Source organism: Eschscholzia californica, unplaced genomic scaffold, assembly GCF_041429995.1.
Source record: "Eschscholzia californica isolate CP2 unplaced genomic scaffold, dmEscCali1.0.p SCAF_1, whole genome shotgun sequence".
In the NCBI taxonomy this organism is placed as follows: Eukaryota; Viridiplantae; Streptophyta; class Magnoliopsida; order Ranunculales; family Papaveraceae; genus Eschscholzia; species Eschscholzia californica.
This window is the reverse complement of record NW_028238198.1, coordinates 56,228,477-56,252,074: the sequence shown is the minus strand read 5'-3', so window position 1 is coordinate 56,252,074 and position 23,598 is coordinate 56,228,477. Positions and strand designations below refer to the sequence as shown.

The window sequence follows — 23,598 nt, the reverse complement described above, 5'->3', positions numbered from 1 at the left end:
TGACACTCAGGGATTACATGAACCCTACTAGAACATGTCAATCATCATGCATACAGTTACCCCACTCCACGGCTCACTTTGAGTTAAAGCTGAGCATTATCCAAATGCTCCCACTCTTTCGTGGGGTTGAGAACGAGAATCCCTACCACCATGTTAGGGATTTTGAAGAAATCTGTGGGACTATAAGATTTCCCAATATGTCTGATGAAATAGTGAGGCTCAGGTTGTTCCCTTTCTCTTTGAGAGAGAAAGCAAAATCTTGGTTGTATGCCTTACAACCTCATTCCATTACCACATGGGAAGAATTAACCAGTTTATTCCTTCTGAAATTCTTTCCCAGGAGAGTCTCTCTACAAATATCTTGAGAGATTTAAAGAACTGGAACTACAGTGTCCACACCATGGTTATGAAAAGAGCAGACTAGTCCAATTTCTCTATGACGGACTAGACTATCCCACTACATCCATGGTAGAGTCGTTCTGTGGTGGCGGATTTACTTATAAATCCGTCGATGACTGCATGAAGTTTCTAGAAGATCTAGCTGAGAAATCCCACCAATGGGAAACTTCTAGAGGACCTCCTATTAGGGCAACCCCTACTCCGAATAAAGGTGGCATTTACAGAGTTGATGAGTCCGAACTTAAACTCGTCGCCATGACGAGAAGGATAGAAGTCCTAGAGCTTGGTCAGCCTAAAGCAGTTAGGGAGAATCCCACTCAGGTCATGAGTGTTGGAAATGAATCCATCTCTTGTCCGTGCTCCGTCTGTGGAGACCCATCTCATACAGGGAATAAGTGTACTCTATTCTTTGTTTCTGACGAAAAAGAGCATGCTAATGCTCTTTATCTAAACTCTAAGCAAGATAACCGTCAGAAATATGATCCTTATTCAAACACTTATAATCTGGGTTGGAGAGATCACCCCAATTTTTCTTGGTCGAAGGGTCAAAATCAGGGTCAGATTAGTAGTTCAATGAACCCTCCTGGGTTTAATGCTCTTAGGAATCCTTATGCTCAAAATCAGGGTCAATCTAGTACCCAATATCCTTCTCAAAACAATGAGTCTTTAGAGGAAACCATGAAGAAACTAGCTAAAACCCAGATAGAGTTTGCACAACAGACCACCCAGGTTATACAACAGACCAACCAGACTATACAACAGACCAACCAGGCTGTAACTAGTTTAAGAACCGAGGTAGGTAAACTTAGAGAAGCCCTTAGGCAGAGAGAACAGGGTATGTTTCCTAGTCAACCAGAACCAAACCCGAAGGGTAAACAGTCGTTGGACCAGGCCAATGCAGTAACCACCCTTAGAAGTGGTAGGGTAATAGACAATAAGGTAGGAGTTCCTGAAGATAGTGAACTAAACTCTAAACAACCCACCTTACCAACTATTGTCCCTAGTAAAGAGCCTGAGAAGGCTCCTGAGTCTGAGGAACCACCTGTAGTGCCTGAGCCTTACATTCCTAGAGCCCCGTATCCTCAGCGTCTCGTAGGGCCAAAGAAGAAGTCTCAGTTCGAGGAGATAATGGAAATATTTAAACAAGTCAACATTAATATTCCATTACTAGATGCAATTAAACAGATCCCAGCTTACGCTAAGTTCCTTAAAGACCTATGTATTAGAAAGCGTAAGATGAATGTGCATAAGAAGGTCTTCTTAACTCAACAAGTGAGTTCTATCATCCAGCAAAACCTTCCACCTAAGTACAAAGATCCAGGAAGTCCTACATTACCTTGCACTATAGGGGACCATAAGATCGAGCGAGCTTTGTTAGATCTAGGTGCCAACCTTCTTCCTTACTCTGTGTACTTACAATTAGGTTTAGGAGAAATAAAACCTACTTCTGTAGTTCTTCAGCTGGCAGATCGGTCTGTCAGGCGACCACGTGGCATAATAGAGGATGTTCTGATAAAAGTTGGTGAGTTTATCTTTCCTATAGATTTCATCATCTTAGATACCGAACCAGTTCATGATACCCAAAGTCAAATCCCTGTCATTTTAGGTCGACCATTTTTAGCTACATCAAATGCTGTCATATACTGTAGAAGTGGTCTTTTAAGATTGTCATTTGGAAATATGACGGTGGAGATAAATATTTTTAATACGGGACTCCATCCGGATGACATAAATGAGTTTAGTGGGTTGAACTTGGTAGAGTTATTAGTTCAAGATGGATTACCAACGACTCAGTCGAGAGATCCCTTAGAAACTCTATTAGCCCTTTTGAGCTTAGATGAGGAGGCTATTGTTAATGAGTTAGATAACATATCGGAGTCTACCTCATTATTGGTGTCTGAGTCGAGTACTTTGCCAACCCTAGAGACACCACTACCGTCGTATGAGGCCATTGTTAATTCTGGAGAGACTTTTGTGCCCCTTCTGAAGAAGCAAAAAAATTGAGGTTCAGTTAACTTCGACGTCGACAACTTCATCCCATTTTCATGTGGATAAACTTGAGAGTCATTCCACAACCAAAGATGATGAGTCATGGCTACTTGACTTGTTGAATGAGACCATTAGCTCACTTGACTTAGGTGAAGATCTAGATGCCTTTAAGGACCCTGCTTACATCGGGATAAGAGAGAGTATAGAAGGTTTATCTAAACCGACTTTTGAGGACTTAGAGTCGGGTGGCCGGGTTATTCCTTTAGAAGAACCCAACTTACATGTTTTAGAAACTTCTAGTCTAAATCCAGGTGTCTTTGATAGTCCTCTAGATCACCTTACATCTTGTCTCTCAGGGTCATGTTTGGAAGTTTATGAAATCTCCCACTTAGGTTCTTCGTACTACATAGATCCTTTCTATCAGGACTATAGTTTTTCTAGTCCATTGCCAAACTTAACAACCTTTTTGTCGTTTAAGTTTGGGGATTCTTATCTGATCACGGTAGTCTCACAGGCACTGCTGCATATTTATAAAAGTGTGAGATTATCATTTAATTATCACTTCGTGTCTTGGGTAGATCCTCAGATGTTTCGCCTATTGGTTTATGAAACTGTTTCTTAAGGTTTGTTGAAACATCTGTATCGTCTGGCTGAAGATGTTAAACTTAGCGCTTTCTGGGAGGCAACCCATGCATGGGACATCTGAATCTGGTAATATCTTTCCCTTCACCCTTTATTTTTGCATAGTCTTCAGAACATTGAGAACAATGTTCGGTTTAAGTTTGGGGATAGGGGATTGAATTTTTAGTCCTTATTTCAAAAATTTAAAAGGGTTCAAAATTTTTAATTTTTGGATTGAAAAGGCGAGTCTAGTTGTTTTTGCTTGTTAATAGTTATAGAGTCTAGTTGGTCGTACTATGCTTTTGCTGAAAGTTTTTCCACGAATTTCGAGTCTTGTAGTTGTTGTGCACTAGCCATGTGAGTGTTAGATAGGGAAAGAGTTGACTTTTCTGAGAGAACTTAATCGATCATTAGTGGAGACTTAACCTATGTGAGAATCTGAGCCTTTCCTTTTGTTTTGAGTGATCTCTTCTGTGATAACTCCGAGTAGAATGAAGAGCTGCTCAACCTCGCAATATTCATTAGAGCTCAGTTGATCTCTTGAGTTCAAATTTTACAACCACTAGGGATGTCATCAGGAAGTAAACCCTTCTCTTGTAGTATGAGAAAGTTGAAAGCAATGTCAACTAGACGAAAATAGATCTCATCCATCATTTGGAACCCTGCGAATAAGGCATGAAGCAAAGTGGGAAAATTATACCCAAGGAAATTTTTGAGAAATTAAGTTGTGTATTTTGAGTTGTATTACCAGAAGTGAAAAAAAAATGAAAAAGAAGAAAAAGAAAATAGAAATAGAAAAAGAAAGAAAAAATGTTTGTTTAGTGTTTATCCTTTGCAGAAATTCTTGAAGATTTGAAAACGTCGAGTTCTCAGGAGTTCTAGCCACATCCTTAATATTTATTGACCTCTAGGAAGCATTGTTAGAAAGTAGATCAGGTGAGAAGAGTTGGTAAGCTTCCCCATTCCGTATTAGTGGTTGTTTCTTTCCTATGAGATCAGTCGTTCATCAAAAATTTTAGTCTGTCTTTTGTAATGTGTTGAGTTTTTCTTCATGCTCATACTCGCACATTGAGTGAAACATTTCTTAGTGACTAATTTTTGAGTGTATGACCGTGAGGCAGTAGTCGAGGCGAAATGTATTAAGAAGGTAATCAAGGTCTTGTCTGTTCCGAACCGAAATGATACTCATATTGGCTGGTCACGTGCACTTTGGGTCTTGATTACCAGTGAAGGGAATTTTAGCTTTTGTATGGTTAGGTTGGCTTGGATTTCATTTCTATTAACTTTCGAAAGTTTACCGGATAAACATTTTTAGTCCATATCATATTTAGACCCTTCTGCATTTTTAAGATTTTTGAATTTTGTGGGTATATTCACTGTAAACCCTCACGAGACAAAACTCGTCCTCTAGGGTAACCTAGAGGTTTAACGACTTGTTGCACGAGCTAAGTGCAATCGTGATTCCCTATGAAAGTGGTGAACTGGCCTTAGTTTTATTTTTCTGTTTTGCTCCAGGACTAACAAAATCTAAGTTTGGGATGTTTGATGAGACATGAAAATGTCCCATCTGAATCTCTTAACTCGGGTTAGTTAGTCCAGTTCGAGCGGTTACTCTGATGATTTGTTTGATTTTCTTTCTCATGTCTCATTTACGGAGTTCGATGCGAAAACATCGTGATAAAGACATACTTGAGGGGTATTTTGGTCATTTTAATGACAAGGGTATTCTGGTCAATATTAGTGCTCATGTGAAAGTAGAGTCCAATACGAATCCATCGGCGAAAGCGGAAGTGGAATCGGAGTCCGGGTGCGAAAATTATAACAAATCAAAGTTCGGGTCAAAATAAGGTCAACATAGATCTTTTAATGACATGTGGCACAAATCCTGACGTTGATTTGAATTTGTGGTATACTGTTGGGAAGACGTGGGATCTCTTCGGGAGTTTGTTCCGTTTTTGCTCTGGTGTAACGCAAGCCATGCTATTACCGTAACTCTCGACGATTCGACGGACGTAATCGAGTGCGCGGGAATCAAACGGGTGGACGCGTAAGACATCTACTTTCGATGCTCTCAGCTCAGCAACAAAGTTCGATCACTTAACGGCTACAGCCCATATTGTTGGGAATTAGCTTTTCTTTCCTATTTTCTTGTGAGAGAAATGGAAGTTTATATAGAGAGAGATCAGACCGAGAGATAGAGACAGAGATGGAAACAGAAAGTATGTAGAAGAGAGAGAGACGAGCTGGAGATGAGGAGAATTCGAATACAGAGAAGGAAAGAGAGATTAATATTTTTCTTAATTTTGGAAATAGAGATTTCAAAAAAGGAAAGAGAGAAGAGATCCTCGGTTGGACAGAAGGAAGGTCATTTTTCTTCAATATAGAGAGAGAGTGAGACTAGTGGGGGATCTCGACGGTTTACAAGAAGAGACATAGGTTTAAAGAGAGAGGAGGAAAACATCTCGGCCATTAAAAGACTAAACCGAGAGCTAGAGAGAGGAAGGAAGTTTAGAGTTTCTGTTTCTGTTTCTTTTTCTTCTTCTAATTCTTCTCTTTATGAGAGAGAAGATTGGATAGAAAGAGTTAAGAGAGAGAGATACTGTAGAGAGAGAGATATTTTTGAATTAATAAAACCGATCCTTAAAATCTCTTTATTTCTTTACTGTTTTGATTAGAGAGAGAAAGAGAGAGTTATATTACTGTTTTAGAGAGAGAAAGATAAAGTTTAGAGAGAGAAAGAAGGAAAAAACAGTAGAGAGAGAGAAAAACCAGGTGAGGAAAATAATTTTCCCACAGAGAAGTATTTTCCGGGAAGACGAGAAAATCGTTTTCCCTGAGGGCGCGTTTGGCAGAATTCAGCAAAACCAGAAGAAAAATACACTTCCCTAAGGGTCTGTTTGGCTACGCAGAGGGAAAATTGCGAGAAAAAGGTTTGTTTCTTTAGTGATTCTTTTTCCCTCTCTTATTTTATTAATTTTTATTTATCCCACCATGATTATGATCTATTTAGTGATGAGTAGCTAATTTTCCTTTAGTCTTGGGTTTTGATGAAGTTCTAATTATGCATATTAGACAATTATTTTGATAAATTAAATGCTTCATGTATTGATTTCTTTCAAACTTTGTTCATGATTTATTCATCGATTAATATTCTCGAGTTGATTTATCATATTTAGAGTGACACCTTTAATGATTTATACTTCTTAGTTGTTAGTCGATCATTGAATCGTGACTTGTCTTTCATTACCTATGCTTCTTGAAGCTTGATCCACCATGTTTAGGTTAGGTTCGTTAATGGTGGATACTTGCTAGTTGATAGATAATAGTTAGAGTTGATAAGAACTTTGTATTTTGATTCATAATAGATATAAAATTTAATCGAGGTCTATGCATGATTAGAATGGATTCTAAACCCTAGGCTACCTCTCCCATCAATTCATTTACCATTTTTATTTGTCTTTGTTAATTAAATTGCAAGAAAATCAAAGTCGAAAAGAAAACCCAAGTTAGTTTTAGGTTTAAGGGTGAGTTTGACTTAATCTCTGAGGAACGAACCGGACTTACCGGAATTATCACTTGACGCCCGTATACTTGCGGGCGGTGACCTATTTAGGAAACTTTCTAGGCCAATCAAGAATAACCATTTAGACATGTAGACCTCTTCATAGGTCTACCCTTATTGTCCCGAGGTAAAAGATGGCACCCTGCTTTGGCATGACTCACCATCGATGAACAAGGGCTCAACAGGTGTCTTAATCTGGGTAGGCATTACCCAAAATTCTTTTTGGGGACTTTTACGTTTTTAGCATGCATGCATTACTGTGAACTCTAACATAATCATACACGACATAAAACGTAAATAAGTAAATGCGCGCGAGAAAATAAATCAAACAGACATGATCCTAGTATGTCCCCTAACCTAAAAGATCTAATCTTCTTAGGTTCTTCCTTGTTTTGCCTCTGTTCGCTTGGATCTCCATCCTCGAACCTCCATTGAATTCTCCCACTCGAACCACGATCTCATCCTTTGGCTCTTCAATGGACTCTATTGGACCCTTAACTCTATATACAAGACTCAACGATTCGCAAATCGTATAAAACTTGAAATTAAATTAATTACATCTGGCACCCATCCGTGCTTAAAAACAAGAATAGAACAATTCTATGGCATACTAGAACCCGCATTCACATTCATACATACATAATAATATCACACTCATAAAACACCCAAGTATGTATGAGATTCGCTTCCTTAGGTCGAATCTAGGTTTGCTATGTTCTGGAGATACTATTGACATCTCTATGTCTAAGGTGCCTTAAGTCTAATTTTTCGTAAAATTCGGACTAATGGCTCGTTTTGGTTTTATCCTAAAAGATTTTGAAATCGTTTTGGAAAAACTATGTTTTGGGCTTTCGATTGGCCCGGGTCGCTTTCGGAAAAAATATGGTTAAAGTCGGAAGAAGAAAAGTCGAAACCTCCCACTTAAGTCAAGGCCCAAAAGACCCGAGTCAAACTCCAAAGAATTAAGTCAAACTTGGTCAAAGAACCCTTTGACTAGACCAAGTCAAGTCACGGTCAAGGTCCGAGCCAAGGTCGGACCCGGATTGGCACGTACCAGAACGTGCCAAGTCCCTCGGGTGGACGCGTCCTGGCCCTAGGCCAGACGCGTCCTAAGCCCTCAGACACGTCCTGGACGCTCTGTCCAAGTATATGCATCTCGGACCTCAAGTCCGAGATGGCTTCTGGTTTCTCCAGACGCGTCCTAGACGCGTCTGGAAGGGATAGTGTTGGTCGCGTCTGGATTCTCAATCCGAGACGCGTTCGGACGATTCTGGTCGCGTCCAGGTGACGCGACCTCACGTGCTGGACGCGGATCTCTCGGGATCCTAGTCCGAGACGGTCTCGGATTCCCGGTTCGGGAAGGATTGGGAGGCGTCCGCGACTGGCCAGACGCGTCCTGGGACGCGTCCTGGTCAGTCCGGCTTTTGGACAGTAGCTCCTCCATTCTTGTTTTTCGATTCTTTCTAACTTTAGCTACTGTTTTTGATGAAAATTCATCAAAAACAGCAGATTTTGAAAACTCTTTTCAAAAAACCATCTCTTTTAAAACTTCCTTTTGAAAACTCTTTTCAAAAACTCGAAACATTAAAGTTCTCCCCATTGAATCACTTTCAATTTCTATCCGATTACGTCTAAATCTTATTTAAACTAATCAATTTCGTGTCTAAATCCATATCTAAACATAAAATCATCTAATCAATCAAGTTCGAATCTAATTCGGCTAGTCAGAGATAGTTTCATGCAACCAGCTCGTGATGCCACTGTAGGATTTTGTGTGTATCTAATACACTATCTAGTGTTCTAAGCGGAATATCAAACATCATATGTTAACACTAGAATACCCAGAATCATACACATGAACTAATCAATGAACTAGAAGAGGGATAAATACCTTTATCGCGTTTTCCCTCGAACCTTTCCAATCGTGTGTGAAGATCGAGAGCTCCAAATGTAGCTCCTCTACTTGAGACACCGAGTGTATAGATTTGATTTCCCTTCCTTTCGGACTGCTAGGACTTACTAGAAGGTTGAGAAGAACTCTTCTTCTTGACTAGATTGGTAGAACGGGAGTTTTTTCTCTATATTCCTCTCTCTCCACTTCCTGTATATTGAGAGAGAGGGAGAGTTGTATATTTTTCTTCCAGAGAAAAATCCACACCTTTTCTGTTCTCTACTGACCCTATATATAGAGAAACCCTACTTAGAATCTCATTCAGATTAGGTCTTTCTATTTTCGGGTCATAGAAAAGATAAATTCCAAAATACCCTTTTGGGGTATTTTGACTAACCCTTTAAGAGTGGGCGGCCAGGTCAGCCCACCATGGCTTTATATGGCCGGCCCACTTACCTTGGTCGGCCTTCACATGGCCGGCCTAATAAGCCTTCCGCCCGGGCACCCCTTTTTAGGCCCGGTTCTTTCTATCTAGTTCCGAATCTCCATTCGAACTTTTTCGGCCTTTCTAGTTGGATCCAATCCATCTTTAGCCTGTTCCCATCTAGTCAAGTCTCTCCGATCAAGTTACCACTCTTATGTGTAACCCGTTGTAGGATCCTGTCTATGTTAGCCGCGAATCAACGACTTGATCCGACGATCGTAGTTGGCTTCTAGCAAAGCATTACGACCCCTAATTGGACCGGACTGGATGATCTTCACATTGTGGTCATCGTTATCCTAGCTGACAAATTGATCGCATTTCCATCTTGGTCGAAGGACACTCCTTTGGAAGGACATCTCCTTCAGACCGAACGGATATATACTTCACGGATCAGCCCTGGGATTTCTAAAGGAATGAAGGGGGTCCACGTAGGTTCGGTCGATGTCTAATGCCTAGAACTGGGAAAGCAAAAGCGCACTAGCAACCTACAGACTTAATCCCAGAATATCTGCAGAGATCTTAGTCGGTTACAAATCTCTAAGTGTTTAAGCAAGTTTGGAGTTCACGCGTCTAAGGGAGGAAACTTCTCCCAAAAGATCTATCACATCGGTAGGATATCTATGAAAGATCCTTGAGCTTGGGAACTTTCATCTATCCTGGACACGAGATAAACACAGAGGGAAAACTTCCCTCCACGGCAATCACCGCCGCCTCAAAAGCCAATAAAAGGCCCCAAATCGTCCTTCAAAGGACACGATCTCTAAACCGTAAAAGGTCACAAGAAACTCTGAGTTCTCACAAATCGCCCCCAAAAGGATCGATCAATATTCATTCTTTTACTGCAAAGTGCACCCTGATTGTCTTAAGCGTCGGAGCGGTTTTCGAACCATTTGCAAGTTTTTCCCCCTCTGGGAATAGACGAACAGGGGCAGGAACAGGAGTAAGGAACAGGAGCAAGGAGCAAGAAGCAGGAGCAAGGAACAGGAGTAGAGAACCAGAGCTGGAAGCAGGAACACTATGCGGAATCTAACTTAACATAACAGAATATTCGACCATAACGGAGGCCGTCATGCATCAACTCCCTGTTTCATGCTGATATAACAGAAGGTCATTTTTTGACATCAGCATTTTGCGCTAGAAGGAGGGCACTTCTCTTGGAACATCATCAGTTCGGTAACCTTAACTCTTTTTAATACCTTTTCAGCACTAACTGTTTCTTTAAGACCCTCATGTAAACATATCCTTAGAGGAACGCACTCCTCGCGAATCCCAGGACACACCCCCAGAAGACAGCACCACAGAGAAATCGGCTGAGAAACAACTCTCCTCAGAGGAACCAAGAACTGAGGCCAAGAGACTTGAGGACGAGAAAGTCTGAAAAGAAGAAGAGGCGGAGAAAACAACGGACTTCACCGTACCAGTGCAGATTGGGGATAAAACCAGCGAAGTAACCTATGTAGGAAGTACCCTAAACGAAATCGAGAAAGAGGAACTAAGCTCCTTCCTGAAGGCGCACCGCCATATTTTTGTATTCGGAATGGACGAGGTCCCCGGAATAGACCCCGCATCATCACTGACAAACTCAACATTTGGGAAGGAAGCAAGCCCGTGAAACAAAAGAAAAGAAATTTCGCGCCAGACAATTAGGTTGAAATCGCAAAACAGGTGGAGAAGCTCCTGGCTTCAGGAGTCATACTGGAGGCGCGATACCCAGAATGATTTGTCAATGTAGTACTGGTGAAAAAGAAGAACAACACGTGGAGGATGTGCATAGATTTTACAAGCCTAAATAAGGCCTGCCCAGAAGATAGCTTCCCATTGCCATCCATTTACCAGTCTAAGGCTTAGTCAAGTTTGAGTAAGTCTGGGGTTTGTGTATACGAAAGTTAGAGAAAAGGGTCAAGGGATCTTATCTACTATTCATCATCTTCTTTAAGAAACGAGAGAGAGAGGCTGGGGTTTTTCTAGGGTTTGTTCTTGGTTGGAGATCTTGAGAGTTTGAGAGCTTGCTAGAGAGAGAAAGATGAAGACAAAAGGAGGAGCCGGCCAAGCTAGGCCGGCCAACACTAAGGTCGGACAAAGCTTGGCTGGCATAGTCGCGGGTAAGAACAAGCAAACACACGAACAACTGTTGCTCGGGTTTCTTCATAGGCTGCTCGGAACTTCATTGTACGGGTAGCTCAGGACGCGCAAAGCCAAGCGACAGTAGCTGTTGTTCGTTCTTCAACCGGCATGGGATGGAGCTGCTTCTTCAACGTCAGCTCGGTTGCAAGCAATAGGCTTTCAAGCTCGGGACGGCATAGTGCCTGCTCGGGAGTGCTCGGGACAACAGCATCTTTGCCCGAGAGCTCCACATTTGGTCGGATTTTTAGTGTTCTTGAGTTGGCCGGATTCTTCTCAACTTTGTCCGGATTTTTATAGATGCTTTGGCCACTTCCTACGCCGGAAACCATTGGGCTTTTGCTCCCCACACTATTGTCTTGCTTCCCATGTTGTTTGATTTTGATTTGGATTGAAAACTTCTAAAGAGAGAAAGCTAGGGTTAAGCTTTCATGGAGGTTGAGTAAAAATGGAGAAGATGATGGAGATTGCTATAGGGAACCCATAATTTCGCTAAGGGGGGAGCGGTTGTACCTTAAAGACTTATATTTTCCGATGATCCTAGGCTCGCGCCACATCGAAAAAGGGGGATTCTCTCATCATTTTCTTTTCATTTATTATTCATTCATCATGTTTAGCTAACTCTCATGTGTCAATTATGGGATGAAATCCGATAAATGTTATGATTATGTGTGTTTTGATTTAATGGTTTGATTATGAATTGATGTTTATTTGATTTGATTATCGTTTCGATCGTATTTTCATGTGTCTTGTCATGCACTTCACATAGTTAGGCGACTAGACAACACCTTCAATGACTCGGGTTTAACCAATTATGACGTTTGCTTGACTAAGTACGATCTCCAGATATACGTTCACACTCTGCGAGAGTGCCATTAGTTGGAGAGCAATGCTGCAATCGGTGGTAGCGCTGTCTACAATGGAAGCTGAGTACATGGCAGCAACAGAGGCGGTGAAGAAGGTAATATGGCTGAGTGGTTTAGTTCAGGATTTGGGCCTGAAGCAGGAGGTGACAGAGGTCTACTGCGACAACCAGGGTGCTATTCATTTGACCAAAAATCAAATGTACCACGGGAGAACTAAACACATTGACGTCAGATATCACTTTATCAAGGACGTGATTGAACAAGGGAAGATCACGATGAAGAAGGTTTCTACGGCAGAGAATCCAGCGGATATGCTGACCAAGGCAGTTTCAACTTTCAAGTTTAAGCATTGTTCAGACTTGATTGAGATTTCCAGATGTTAGCCCTAGCAGGGCTGGAGCGACGATGGCTCAGAGGCGTTGAGCTCCAGCCAATGTGTAGTTCACATTAACCCCGATTGGGCATAACAGAGCTCCAGCCTTGTTTCGCCTAAAACACAACCAGGTCTGCTCTGAGATTCACAAGAAGTATAGGGGAGTCCAAGTAAGCAATGTTGATGCCTTATGCCCTAATTATGGGAAGGCAAAAGCGCGTCGCACGCTTACCGCACTTAGTCTCTAATGTTCCTAAATACGAGATAAACTAATGGGAAGGCAAGAGTCTTTAAAGAGAAAATATCTCCTTGAAGATCCATCAACTCGCCAGGAAATCAACGAAGTATCCTTCAACAAAAGAAATTTTAGTTATCCTAGATACGAGATAAACTAAAAAGGAAACCAAAACTACAAACAATAGTCTTAATCTCAAACGGTGGATCGAAACCGCTTCATCCACACCGTCTATCACAGTCGGTCCTAAACAACTTATAATAATTACCTTTACCAAGGTAAGTTCAATACGTTCCACAAGGATCACTCAATACTTAATCTTTTAACTGCAGAGGGCAATCTGACTGTCTTGAGTTTTTGAGAAGTTTCTGAATTCTTTGCAGGTTTTTCCCCAGATTCCTTGGAGCAAGGAGCGAGAATCAAAGGAAGGAGCATCGTTCATCCAAACGAAATATCACTCAATCGGTCGATACAGCATTAAGGTCTGAATTCCCTGACTGATAACTGAAGGTGACATTTTTCGACATCAACAGGTTCTTAATTATATTAATGGTGAGTAGGATGGATTTTGATTAATGTTTCTGTGGTGATTGTTATTAAATGAAGGAAGAAGATGAATTAATAGAAAAAGAAGAAGAAGATGAGTCTAAACTACTTGAGTTAAACAAATTAGGGGGATACAAACGGCTATATTTATCATTTAATGATAAAGCGGGAACTTCTTTTAGTATAACCTTAAAGAGTGAATATTCCGGGGTGATTTTGTTAAAAGGGAGTCCAAAGTGCAACACTGGAAAAAGGACGTCCGAGAAACAAGTCAATTATGCGAAAGGGGATCTAAACAACAAATTTCCCAAGTTTTTTGGCTGGACCTTTGGGCTAGAAACAACAGTCTCTAGGACTTAAAGATTTTGGTCAATTAGATTCGACCAAGGGGCATATTCATTTGAGCTAAGAAATTGAACTTTTTTATTCTGACCCACTTACTTGTTGTCGATTATATTTCATAAAAAAAAACCTGTTGTTGATTAGATACTTCATCTCTTTGAGTAGAAGAGGATGAAGTAGGATTAGTGTTACACTGAACAATAGGCTGAATTTATGCAGATCTAGAACTGGTATGTGCTGGCATCTTCCATGGTTGACCTGATAGCACATATTGACTAGGCTGTAGAGGTATAGGAAGAGTAACATTTTGAAAAGAATGAAAACTAGGTGGAGGTTGCTTACTACAAAGTGTTTTAGAGGGGAAGTATGTTTCATAAAAAATAACATGCCTTGGTATGTGCAACTTTTGTGACTGAATTCATATATAGGACTTGCAGCCTTTGTGTAAAGAGCTATAGCCTAGAAAGACAGGCTTAGCTGATTTTGGAGCTTGCCATTTTGTTGAGGTGGAACATCTTAATATGATTCCATTTTCATGAAGAAATTTCTTGAAGGAATTTTGCACGTTGAGGGGCATCACCACTTAGAAATTTCTTTATCTTGATTGAGAGAAGATTCTCATTTGACTTCTTGAAAGTATTTGAAGCAATTCAAAAGTTCGGATCTAACTGTGATTAATGGGTAAATCCAAGAGAATATGTTGTAGTCATCAATGAAGAGTATATATTCCATAACGAGTTAATTCTTATACGGCCCCCTACTTTGTGACCAGCTTCCTTTATGGCCCATTTTTTTTGTAAATTCAAATATGACCCCCTATTTTCAAGTAAATGTCATTACTACCCTTCTTAATTCTAAATTTAAAACATTAAAAAAAGTTATTTCCACGTCACCCCTCTCTCTCTCCACCTCACCCCTCTCTCTCTCCAATTCACCTCTCTCTCTCTAACTCACCTCTCTCTCTCTCTCCAACTCACCTCTCTCTCTCTCCAACTCACCTCTTTCTTCTCCGGCAAGGTCGCCGGTCGGAATTCTCTCTCCTCTCTCTCTCTAAATTTTTTTTTAAATCTCTCCACTCTCTCTCTCTAAAAACTCCGGCGAAGGGAAACCCCCTTCGCCAGAGTTTTTAGAGAGAGAGAGTGGAGAGATTTAAAAAAATAAAATAAAATTTAGAGAGAGAAAGGAGAGAGAAATTTATTTTTTTTTAGGTTTTTCCGGCCGGCGACCTTGCCGGAGAAGATAAAGGTGAGTTGGAGAGAGAGAGAGAGGTGAATTGGAGAGAGAGAGGGGTGAGGTGTAGGGAGAGATGAGGTGGAGAGAGAGAGGGGTGAGGTGGAAATAATTTTTTTTTAATGTTTTAAATTTAGAATTAAGAAGGGTAGTAATGACATTTACTTGAAAATAGGGGGCCATATTTGAATTTAAGAAAAAAAAATGGGCCATAAAAGAAGCTAGTCACAAAGTAGGGGGCCATATAGGAATTAACTCTTACCTAACCCCATTTGAAGTTGTGATAGGAGCTGCACTCCAAACGTCAGTGTATGAGCTTGCACACTTTTTCGAAGTACTATGAACTAAATTCGATTTCATCTTCACTCTTGAGTTTGTAGCAAGACTGTGAGGTGTAGGGAGAGATGAGGTGGAGAGAGAGAGGGGTGAGGTGGAAATAATTTTTTTTTAATGTTTTAAATTTAGAATTAAGAAGGGTAGTAATGACATTTACTTGAAAATAGGGGGCCATATTTGAATTTAAGAAAAAAAAATGGGCCATAAAAGAAGCTAGTCACAAAGTAGGGGGCCATATAGGAATTAACTCTTACCTAACCCCATTTGAAGTTGTGATAGGAGCTGCACTCCAAACGTCAGTGTATGAGCTTGCACACTTTTTCGAAGTACTATGAACTAAATTCGATTTCATCTTCACTCTTGAGTTTGTAGCAAGACTGATAGCTGGAAGACCCAACCTCAAATGCCCAAGTGTTGGTTCTTGCCTTTGAACTAACAGTATGTGCTCTAGAGATGTCTCTGATTTAGAGAAGTTTATAGGATACAAGTCATTAACCATGGATCCTTCCGCTAAAATCTTTTTAGAAAAGAGATCTTTAATGTTATAACCCCATAGAAGAAACTGTACTGAACATAAATTTTCCTTTGTGAACTTGGAGATGGATAACGAGTTCTTAATATTTGGAACATGAAGCAGACTCTTAAGCTTAAATTGTTGAGAAGTAGATAAAAGTGAGTTACCAGTCTCTTTTATTGGTAGGAATTTTCCGTTTCCAACCATGACAGCTTCTTTGCCATTATATCCTTTTGGGTTACAGATCAGAGATTACAGAAACATAACAGATGCATTAGGGTACAAATTACACATTAATGAACAGTACACCAACGATATAGATATGGAACAAGAATAGAGATAGAAGGAGATAAGCCCTAATCTGTTCTCACACCGAATGTTCGAAATATGCAGCTTCCAAAGTCTTGGCTTTGTCTGATATAAGGGCGATATCTCTCCTTCCTTCCATTGAATAACTTCTCTCCTGATCCAAAATATGCAAATAAATAAATCATTCACATTACAAGTTTTATAAGAAGCATTTTGGATCAATCACCCTTTCTTTTTTAGTAGGGTCAGTGTATCCAGTCATCGAAGGAGTTCTATATGAGGCGATACAAACGAAAGCATCCCGAACTGGGTTGTTAGGTTTTCTAGGAGCTATCCCGAACTGGGGTTAACCATTATCAAGCAGTGATTAGCTTACCTTTCCTACTCTATTTTCGTAGATAATGACACTTTGTTGTTTTCAGTTCTCTACTTGTACATTTCAAGTTTTGATCAAGGTCAAACCTAGGCAAGGAGGAATTTTGTGATCTTAGGAAGAAAGAGAGTGATCATGCCATTTGCTTTCTGATATTTTATCGTAAAGGAAGTTGTAGTATCCTTGTTTACTTTTTTCCGAAAAATTTAGTCCATTTCAATAACTATGAAGCACAATTTGAAGTGAAGAAGGGACTAATTGAGTCTCTTACCAGCAGACGCCACAGGAAAGGGATCCCCTTTGTCTTCTTAACCCTCTTTTCGATTTCTTCCGTTGCTGTGATACAAACATATCAGTAAGTGAGAGAATAACCATAAATTTCAGGAACATAGTAGAATGAAATTATACCCTTCAGAGATCGCCCAGTGTTCAACAGAACTGTGTACCAGACTTCATTAAAGACATCAAGTTGTTCATCAGATGCCCCAATTATCTGGAATAAAGCTAAAACTTTAAAAAGAATATAAAACTCTGTTCATTCCAAAAGTAAGAAAAACTAAATGGAAAAAGAGAAGTAAGATTTGATTATCATACCTTATAGTCACATATATTAAAATCTGGACCAAGCAATTCAAATGCCTTCTCATTGTCTCCTCTACCGAATTCATATAGGGCCTCTCCAAGCTGAGAACGAGAACAAATCAAGTTACGGTTGACGGTGGTAATAGTTCAAATAGTTATTGCCAATAAAGATTTGGATTTATAGTGGCGAATATTGTCTGCAAATTACCCATATAGGACTACCATCTTGCCAATTCTTTTCAGCAGAAAATTATTGTTTTCTATGATCACTATAAAATAGTGTTAAAACTAGCAATTTATTAGTTCAGCATTATTCATTTGCGTTGCACTTGCATCCTATTACATGTAATTGGGTTCATGATATAAACCACCGCTCCTATCGTTGGATTGACAACAATGGAAAAGCATCAATTGTTATTGCTTTTTTCCTTGTTTTAGTTGAACTTGGGGACTAAAAGATTTACTGCATCTATTCATTGATAAAGCAACATTGAAGCTAGCGCAAATGAACTACATTAGTTGGTATTCTTCAAACTGTTTTATGATACCGACGTTGATTCAGGTGATCTTTTTAGCATTAATATTTTGAAGGATCGCCCAGGTTCTAACTTTCAAACATCAATAAATAAAAGTGTAATTTCACATGCAAAAGTGAGGATAGGTGAAGGAGACAAACCAGAAGTCCTCTTTGAACGGCTTCTCGCTTCTTCCTGGTCATCAAGTAGATTTCCGAAAAGATTTTATCACATCATAATCATGCAAGTTTTTTCTTTCTAAAAATGACCACCGCACACTCCCAACTATAACAATACTAAACAGAAAGAAGCGATGGGGGAGCCACTTACCTGGATTTCATCGAATTAAGTAATTCCTCTGATTTAGCTACGTTATTGGTACTAGCTAAGGCCCATAATATCAATATATCAAGATGCCACTCCAAATGCCAGTTGGACTGAAAAATATAGTATAGATTAAGCAATTAAGTAGAAATATTCTAAGTTTTAACAATACTAATCAAGTCGTAACTATTGAGTGAGTTAATTAGCTTTCATCTTTGACCATACAACTACTATTGATCACCAATCAAGCACTTATGCTTGACAGAGTAAACATTGTCTTACTTGGAAGAAGGAAGAAACGATAAGTTTTATCAACGGGAGGCAGTGGCAACTACTTAAATTTACTTAACTCTTATAGATTGAGATTCAAATTAAAGCACGAATAATATATGTTGCAATGTTACGAAAATAATTGCTGCTTTTATTCCATGAGATGTAGTGGTAACTACTCAATTTTCATAATTAGTAAATTAAACATTAACTCACCTCATCCGTAAGACAATCTGCCAGGATCTTTAGACGGTCTCCGAATGAACCGATGCCACCACGTAAATATACCCGTAACAACAAGGCTAGGGCATTGAGATATACCTAATTCAACAACATAAATATATTTTCATGAGTATTATAACTTAGTAGCTTAAAGAGAGCAACTATTAATTTACCTCGCCCCGACTAGAATCAGTTCTTTCTAACTCCTTCCAGATATGGGTGTCATAAATTTCCAAGACTTTCCTCATTGGAGAATTACCTTCCAAATAACAAACTGCTACATGCCACCAATTATGAGTGTACCTAAAAATATAATGAACTTGTCTAAGTTGACCAGAAGATTAGACATTATTTACAGAAGAGTTTACTACAATAGAGGAAGCACTGTACATGAATGACGAACAAGAACTCCATGAAGACGAACACTTCTCCATGAACTCTACCGCTTCCTTGAAACGACACCCATATTGAAGAACATGGCATAACTGCAGGTACAAAAAAGGTACTATAACTTTCGGAAAATAGAGAAGTGAAGTGGAAAATTTTTGACACATTTCAGACACATGCTCAAATCTCAAGTATAACGACTTAAAACCTACATCATGTTGTGACCAGGGATCTTGCATGTTGATTTCCAAACCCTTTCTTGCTGCTATCTCAGCATCATCCATTCTCCCAAGTTCTAATAAAGCAAAAGAGAGCATTCCGTAGATGTAGTTCTCTTGTTGATTTTGTGGCAAAATCTGCAGAATGAACCATAACAAATTCATTTAATCCGTTACAAGACAAGAAATCACATCTCAAAGAAAATTATTAGTTTCAAAATTTGCTCAGTTTTATTTCTCAAAACCAAATACAGAAATCTTGAAGGAAAACAATAAGAAAAATGTTAGGCGTGCCAAAAGTGATGAGCTAAACAACTAACTTAAAAATTTAACATCACAACAAGTGAGAGGCTAACCTCCTAACAGAATGCTTCATTCAGGTAGATTATGCCAATAAAAATGAAAATATTCCAAAATAAAAAGACTTCAAGAACATTATGCAAGATCTTCATATAAAAGGTGAGACCTTGATATACTAGAGAAAAGATATCCACTGAATTGTAACTCTCTTTCGGTGAGGTGTACAAAAAACTGCTACAAGTGGTATAATTAACAGTAGTTCCACTTTACACATGAATATGTTTCTCCAGAAGAACAACTAACCATCTCAACAAGATTCAATGATATATCAGGTCGAGCTTTGTAAAAGCACAGAACTTGAGCCCTTTTCAGAGAAACCAAGTCTCTAGGGAATTGTCTCAATATCTGCAAAAGGGAAGAAACATACCGAATTATTCACTTCAAGAGCCTTTAAATCCGTTACGTAATTGGAGCAAAAATATTATTGGAGTTCAGTTGCCTCATTAACACTGAACCAGCCTAACCCTGAGAGTCCAGATTTGATCATGTCAGAGTTAAGAAATTCATCATAAAAGTCATATTAAACAATCTTTATTTGTCAAAAAGTGGTGCATATAGGAAGAACATGCAAGAGTATTTTTTTCGATACAAAATCGGCATGCTTGGTCTACTACATGCTTCAATCACATCTTTCTTGCAACTTAAATATTTTGATATGTTCAGTCAATCCTATAAACCAACGACGTGCCAAAGAACAGGGAATCATAACTACACTTGCAATCTCAAGCCAAATCACCTCCACACTCCACAGAATGCAGTGATTCCCAATGCCAAATTGACTACCGGGAACACAAAATCATGGATATAAGTTCATGGTTATGATTATGTTGACTATGTTCGTGTGAAATTTTAAACCCTCGAGATAATCAATATATCCCTTATCGACCCCGTTGAAAAAAGGGATTACTCAGAGCATCTCAGCGGAGAGCAGTGGCCACTTCAGGAATGGAATCTGTTCTAAAATTGGCCCTGAGAGAAGAATTCTATGTTAACAAGATGAGATGATAATCATCATATTAGTTCATTATGAAATTTCCACTACTAAAACAACTCGTATCTTCTAAACCGAAAAAACTACCCACTCTAATACACACAAATGAAAAACAAAACCTAGAAAATGCAAAACAATTGCTAAACTGTTTACCTCAGTATGTGAATTGAGCGCAATATCATCATCTCTGTCTTTGGTGATCAAGCTGGAGATTGCATCAAAAACTGCTTTTTCATATGAAGTTGCATATACCTAAACAAAAAAAGAGATTTACCACTCATGACAGAGAGAGAGAAAAAAATGAAACTAATAGATCACTGAATTGTTGGAAATTAAAAATACTTGCACAAACAAAGAAGAATAAAGAAGATATTTAACTTGAATTGAATTTCTTGACTTGATTTGATCTTAAAATTAACTACAAAGACTTGTCTATTTATAGACTAAAACTTCAAGCACTAACTAAGACCACTACTAAAATCATCCCACTAACTAGCACATTAACCCACTTACTAGTACATTAACTCCACTAACTAGTACATTAACCCCACTAAAATTAACTCTCTAATTACTTAACTAATAAAATATATCTACTCATTAATTTTGAGTTTAAATAAATTTAACACCCTCCCTTAAACTCAAACGACATAACGTCCATCATAATCTTCAACTTGAAAGATAAATGGACCTTCAATGGCTTAATAAAAATATTAGCCACTTGTTCTTCAATTTAAAACTGCACATTAATCTGGTTCTTGATCATACTCTTTCACAATTAATTTGTCTACTTGACCATCATCTGGTTTGTACTTGTTTTTGGAAGACCATTTCAACCCATTTGTCTTATTTCCTGTAGGAAGATAATTTAACCTCGAATTATCATTTTTCTCAATTGAATGAATTTCATCATTCGTAGCTGAAATTTGCCCCACATTTTTTACTGCTTCTTTAAAAGTGATAGGATTGCAATCTGCAAAAAATGCAAAACTTGCAAAATCTTCGTCAGAATCATCATTATCATTGCTTACAACGTATCCATCAAACCTCGACGACATAACTTGAATACAAGTTGAACTGGGACATAATTCTGGATTTGAGTTTTCATGAATATTCAGAGAAATAGGTGGAATCTCAATTACTTGAGATTCTGAAGCTACTGTCTCATCATCAATATCAATTTTTATTTGATGATCTTCTTTAACAAGACAGACCCAAACTGCATCTTCATCACTTTCTACCAAATAATCATCTAAATCTTCATCCGAATCTTCATCTGAATCTTCATTTATTCTGCAAGCTAATAAAAGAATTTCTCCCTCTTCTACATCATCTTCAGCAAAGTTAGCATGCTCTGAGTATTTTTTGGAAACTCTACATTCTGACTTATAATGACCTAATTTTTTACAACGAAAACATCTAACTTTAGATTTGTCATACCTTCCAATTCTTTTGGATTCTTTACCATGGTTCTCTTCACCATTTGAACCACCTTTTTCAAGCAGAGTCACTTTGCTTTGAAAAGCTTGTTCAATAGACCCTGCAGCAGCTCTCTGGTTCATTCTATGTTCATGAGAACATAATGAACTCATTAAACCTTCAACTGACATAGTTGAAAGGTCTTTTCCTTCCTCAATTGCAGCGACAACATAGTCAAAACGACCTGTCAATGATCTCATGATTTTCTCAATAACACGTAGATCAGTTAATTTTTCACCATTAACCCGCAATTGATTAACAATAGATTGAACTCTAGAAAAATAATCAGCAATATTTTCAGAGTTAATCATATTAAGAGATTCAAATTCACCTAGTAAAGTTTGCAACCTTACATTTTTTACCTTCTCATCACCTTTGTAGGATCTTTGCAACAAATCCCACACTTCTTTAGCTGTTTCAGCTCTTGAGATTTTCTCGAAGACAATCTCATCAACAGCTTGATAGAGAAAGAACAATGCCTTCTTATCCTTCTTTCTGTTCTCTCTCAAAGTACCTTTTTGGACCTCAAAGAGAGCTTCATGTGCTACCTGATCAACTGGTTCTACATACCCAAATTCGACAACCTCCCAAATTTCCTGGAAGCCAAATAATGCTTCCATTTGGATACACCATCGATCAAAAATTTTCCCACAAAATCACGGAAGCTGAGGTTGGATTGATCCATTCATTTTGTAATTCGGTTAGTAATCACAAAATAATTCTAGCTCGGATACCAAATGTTGGAAATTAAAAATACTTGCACAAACAAAGAAGAATAAAGAAGATATTTAACTTGAATTGAATTTCTTGACTTGATTTGATCTTAAAATTAACTACACAGACTTGTCTATTTATAGACTAAAACTTCAAGCACTAACTAAGACCACTACTAAAATCATCCCACTAACTAGCACATTAACCCACTTACTAGTACATTAACTCCACTAACTAGTACATTAACCCCACTAAAATTAACTCTCTAATTACTTAACTAATAAAATATATCTACTCATTAATTTTGAGTTTAAATAAATTTAACATGAATATCCCATATAATTGAGGAAGAAATCAGGAATCTTACGAGTCGAGATTCAGCAGAAGATAGATGAAATAAGCTTTTCGAAGGGTTACTGGAAGAGATGAAATTAGCAGCTAAAACGTTAGCAAGAACACAGTTTTCGTCGTGAATCGGTGCTTCGAGTATCACCGATTGCTTTCTCCCGTAGCTTAAATACTTCGATCACAGAAATTGCATTAATTAAAACCAAACCCATTCACAATCAAACCAACTTGACCTTTCACAGACACAGATACATGTAGAGAGAGAGAGGAAGCTCAAACCTGTTCGTAGTAAGAATTAATGGCCGAAATACAAGCTTCAGACGAGGTTCTAACAGAGTACCCCCATCTGTCTACTTTCACTCCGCCTTCCATTTCTCTTTCTCTCTCTGTAGAACAGAGGAAAATGGTAATGTAATGGTTTAGTTCAGCTTTCAATTAGGCGGGGGCAGCAGCTATGCGCACCCGAAAATATTGCTGTTAGCACCCACGGAGAGGTTGACTCAGGTCGATCTCTTATCACCCCCAAACATCTATTAACACCCGGGTGCTCTGAGGGGTATAAATATCTGTGAGTTTTGTTAACTCAATCTAGAGATCCAAATCCATTCAAAAAAAAAAAAATCTAGAGATCCAAACTTCTTTGATGGTCTTCGATGGTAGTTCGAACAAGAATGCCAGAGAAAAATCAAGAGAAGAAAATGGTATCCTAGGTTATTTTAAAGAAGAAATTAGAAATTATGGACGAAGAAGATGAAGAAGGAATTGGGGTGCGGAAGAGAACAAAATTTTGAAAAGACCATGGCAAAAATGAAGTCTTCGGGGTTTGACTGTTGAGTCAAAGGGGTGGGTGCTAGGGTGTCTGCTCGGGCGCTCCGTACATAGTGCTAATACACAACAGCACAAATAGTAATCCCACCGGTGCCTTTAGATACTCCTGACCGTGCCTAATTTAGTTCAGGTTGTTTGACAAGGACAACTAATGGTTTCTCCAAGGTCACGT

At 38.8% G+C, this 23,598-nt stretch overlaps 1 protein-coding gene across 1 annotated transcript; it reads right to left on the bottom strand.

The window, feature by feature from the left end:
- Positions 1 to 15,658: 15,658 nt before the first annotated feature.
- On the bottom strand, positions 15,659 to 23,019 carry LOC147567739 (uncharacterized). The gene is made up of 14 exons (XM_086654328.1): positions 22,878 to 23,019; positions 22,618 to 22,770; positions 20,214 to 20,312; positions 19,313 to 19,414; positions 18,704 to 18,847; positions 18,495 to 18,589; positions 18,278 to 18,407; positions 18,099 to 18,203; positions 17,619 to 17,725; positions 17,450 to 17,483; positions 16,786 to 16,875; positions 16,600 to 16,684; positions 16,463 to 16,527; positions 15,659 to 15,972 (listed from the first exon to the last, which is right to left on the bottom strand). The coding sequence occupies exons 1-14, from the start codon at positions 22,968 to 22,970 to the stop codon at positions 15,877 to 15,879; spliced, it is 1,398 nt and encodes a 465-aa protein (XP_086510454.1). The 5' UTR covers positions 22,971 to 23,019; the 3' UTR covers positions 15,659 to 15,876.
- Between the last annotated feature and the right edge of the window lie 579 nt (positions 23,020 to 23,598).